This window comes from Benincasa hispida, chromosome 6, assembly GCF_009727055.1.
Source record: "Benincasa hispida cultivar B227 chromosome 6, ASM972705v1, whole genome shotgun sequence".
Classification (NCBI taxonomy): domain Eukaryota; kingdom Viridiplantae; phylum Streptophyta; class Magnoliopsida; order Cucurbitales; family Cucurbitaceae; genus Benincasa; species Benincasa hispida.
In genome coordinates this window covers 47402489-47404843 of record NC_052354.1, presented here as the reverse complement: position 1 = coordinate 47404843, position 2355 = coordinate 47402489, and the positions used below count along the sequence as shown (strand labels likewise).

General features: G+C 41.5%; 1 protein-coding gene across 1 annotated transcript; it reads left to right on the top strand.

Moving 5' to 3' along the window:
* The first annotated feature begins 317 nt into the window (after positions 1–317).
* LOC120080366 (zinc finger CCCH domain-containing protein 20-like) lies at positions 318–2139 on the top strand. Its single transcript, XM_039035009.1, has one exon. It carries the CDS (start codon positions 413–415, stop codon positions 1589–1591), a length of 1179 nt encoding a protein of 392 aa, XP_038890937.1. The 5' UTR covers positions 318–412; the 3' UTR covers positions 1592–2139.
* Positions 2140–2355: the final 216 nt, after the last annotated feature.

Here is a 2355-nt window from a genome sequence, read left to right as displayed (position 1 = left end):
TATTTAGTTCGAATTGTATCGCGCCACGTCATATCCTTGGCCCACCTTTGCAGAACAAAATCATTAGCCTTTGACACGTGGAGATACTATAAGCCGTTGTCTTAACTTCAAAGAAAACGATGTCGTTAAGGCGTTTCCTCCTGTACGGTTTAACCGCGGTGAAAAAAAACAACATAAAAGAGATATGTTCTATCTCAGTATATAGGTAAGTTTAAACCTAACCAAGGTTAGGCAGAAACTAACTACGGTTAGTTTCTTAGTTCATGTGTTTTTTTTTTTTTTTTAAATTATTTATTTATTTATTATAAATGAAGCGACCGTGCCGGTGGATTAGCCAACAATCTCCTTCTTCTCCCCCAAGGAGGAACAGAAGCTAAAGAAGAAAAAAACAAAGCAAGCCAAAAAGGCAAAAATGATCGTCGGCGAGCAGCCCAAACGCCCGAATCCAACGGTTCAGATTCCACCATGGACGTTTCTGGAGGATTCGGCGATGGATGTGTACAGTCATTCGCCGGGGAGCGGTGGCAGCAGCGGTTCCGTCAAGTGCGACGGATGTTCCAGCGGCGGATACTCTCCTTATTATCTGCAGGAAGCATTAGCGATGCTGAAGCGGTATCTTCCGTCTAATGAGGCGGAGATGGACTCGGATTTTGATGTTTCAGGTCGGGAGTTGGATTCTCTGGTGGATGCGTACTCCTCCGATCAGTTTCGAATGTATGAGTTCAAGATTAAGAAGTGTACGAGAGGAAGATCGCACGACTGGACTGAGTGTCCGTTTGCTCATCCCGGCGAGAAGGCTCGCCGGAGAGATCCGAGGAGGTATTACTATTCAGGTACGGCGTGTGCGGATTTTCGGAAAGGGAGCTGTATGAAAGGAGATGCGTGTGAGTTTGCTCATGGAGTTTTCGAGTGCTGGCTTCATCCGGCTCGTTATCGGACTCAGCCATGCAAGGATGGGACGAGTTGCCGGAGAAGAGTTTGTTTCTTCGCTCATACGCCGGAGCAACTTAGGGTTTTGCCTCAACAAAGCCCTCGGAGTACGAATTCCATCCCTTCATACGACGGATCGCCTCTCCGACAAGCAATTGAGGCCTGTGCAAAGCAAATGCCCTATTTGTCTTCTCCAGGAACATCGCCGCCAGTATCTCCTCGAATCGAGTCTCCACCTCAATCACCGATGATTAAATCACTAAATCGACCTCACGCAACAAGTTCGATCAACGAAATGGTTGCATCACTGCGAAGTTTACAGCTCAATAAGGAATTCTGTAAGGTACAATCTCCTTCTTCCTCATGGAATGTTCAAGTCGGATCTCCTGTCTTCGGATCTCCAAAGGAATCCACTCGATCCGGTTTATCTAGCCTTCCAGATACTCCGACTCGTCCAAGTATCCGATATCTCGATTTCTGGGACCTAGGTTGCGGAGAGGAACCGGCGATGGAGCGAGTGGAATCTGGAAGAGATCTTCGTGCAAAAATGTTAGAGAAATTGAGGAAGGAGAACTCCGTCGGCGTCGGCTGCGGTGATCAGGACAATTACAGCGGCGGCGGAGGTCTGGATGTCGGTTGGATCTCGGAGCTCCTCAAGTAAATCAAACCATTGGCGGTGGCAATTTCTTTGAAAGGAACAAAGAAAAACAAAAGGTTCGTCTCTGATTCCATTTTGGCGCCATTACAACCAAGATTTCTTCTGCTTTTTTCATGATTATTATTATAACAGTATCAGAATCAGATAGGGAAGAGTTGGAATCTTTCAATTTGGAAGAACATGCAAGGTTTTTTTTTCCCAAGATTCTCTGTAAATATTAAATTTAGGGGTGGGTGTGGAAATGGATTAAAGAGATTGGTGAATCAAATCTGTTCTGTTTTTGGGGGGAATTTTCCAGATGAACATATCAAAAGAAGAAGAGGTAGTTCATAAAATATATATATATATAATATAAAAGAAAATGAAGAAAAAGAAAAAGGGCAATGGGTATCTTTTTTTGTATAGGATTTTAGCAATTCACATACTGCAATCGTTTACTGTATTTTGTGGAGTTGTGTAACTCTTATGATTGTATTAAGGGAAAACAAAAAGAATTAACATAATATAATATATTATTTATATATGTATTGAAATGCAAAATGATGTTGTTACAGGTAGTAGCGAATTTTCGTTTTGTTTTTATTTGGCTAAACTTTATATAATCTCTCTAAAAAAGAAATAAAAGGAGAGAAAAAACTTAGGTAATGCATAATTTTATCACATTTTCATTTTGAGGCGTTGGATGTATCTTTCTTTTTCTTTTTCTCTTTTTTAAAGAGTACAACTTCCTATTAACTAAGTTGATAAATTATATTGAATATGGGTGA

Excerpts from the sequence above, each read along its gene's own strand:
- LOC120080366 (XM_039035009.1), top strand. The coding sequence starts at position 413 with ATGATCGTCGGCGAGCAGCCCAAACGCCCGAATCCAACGGTTCAGATT.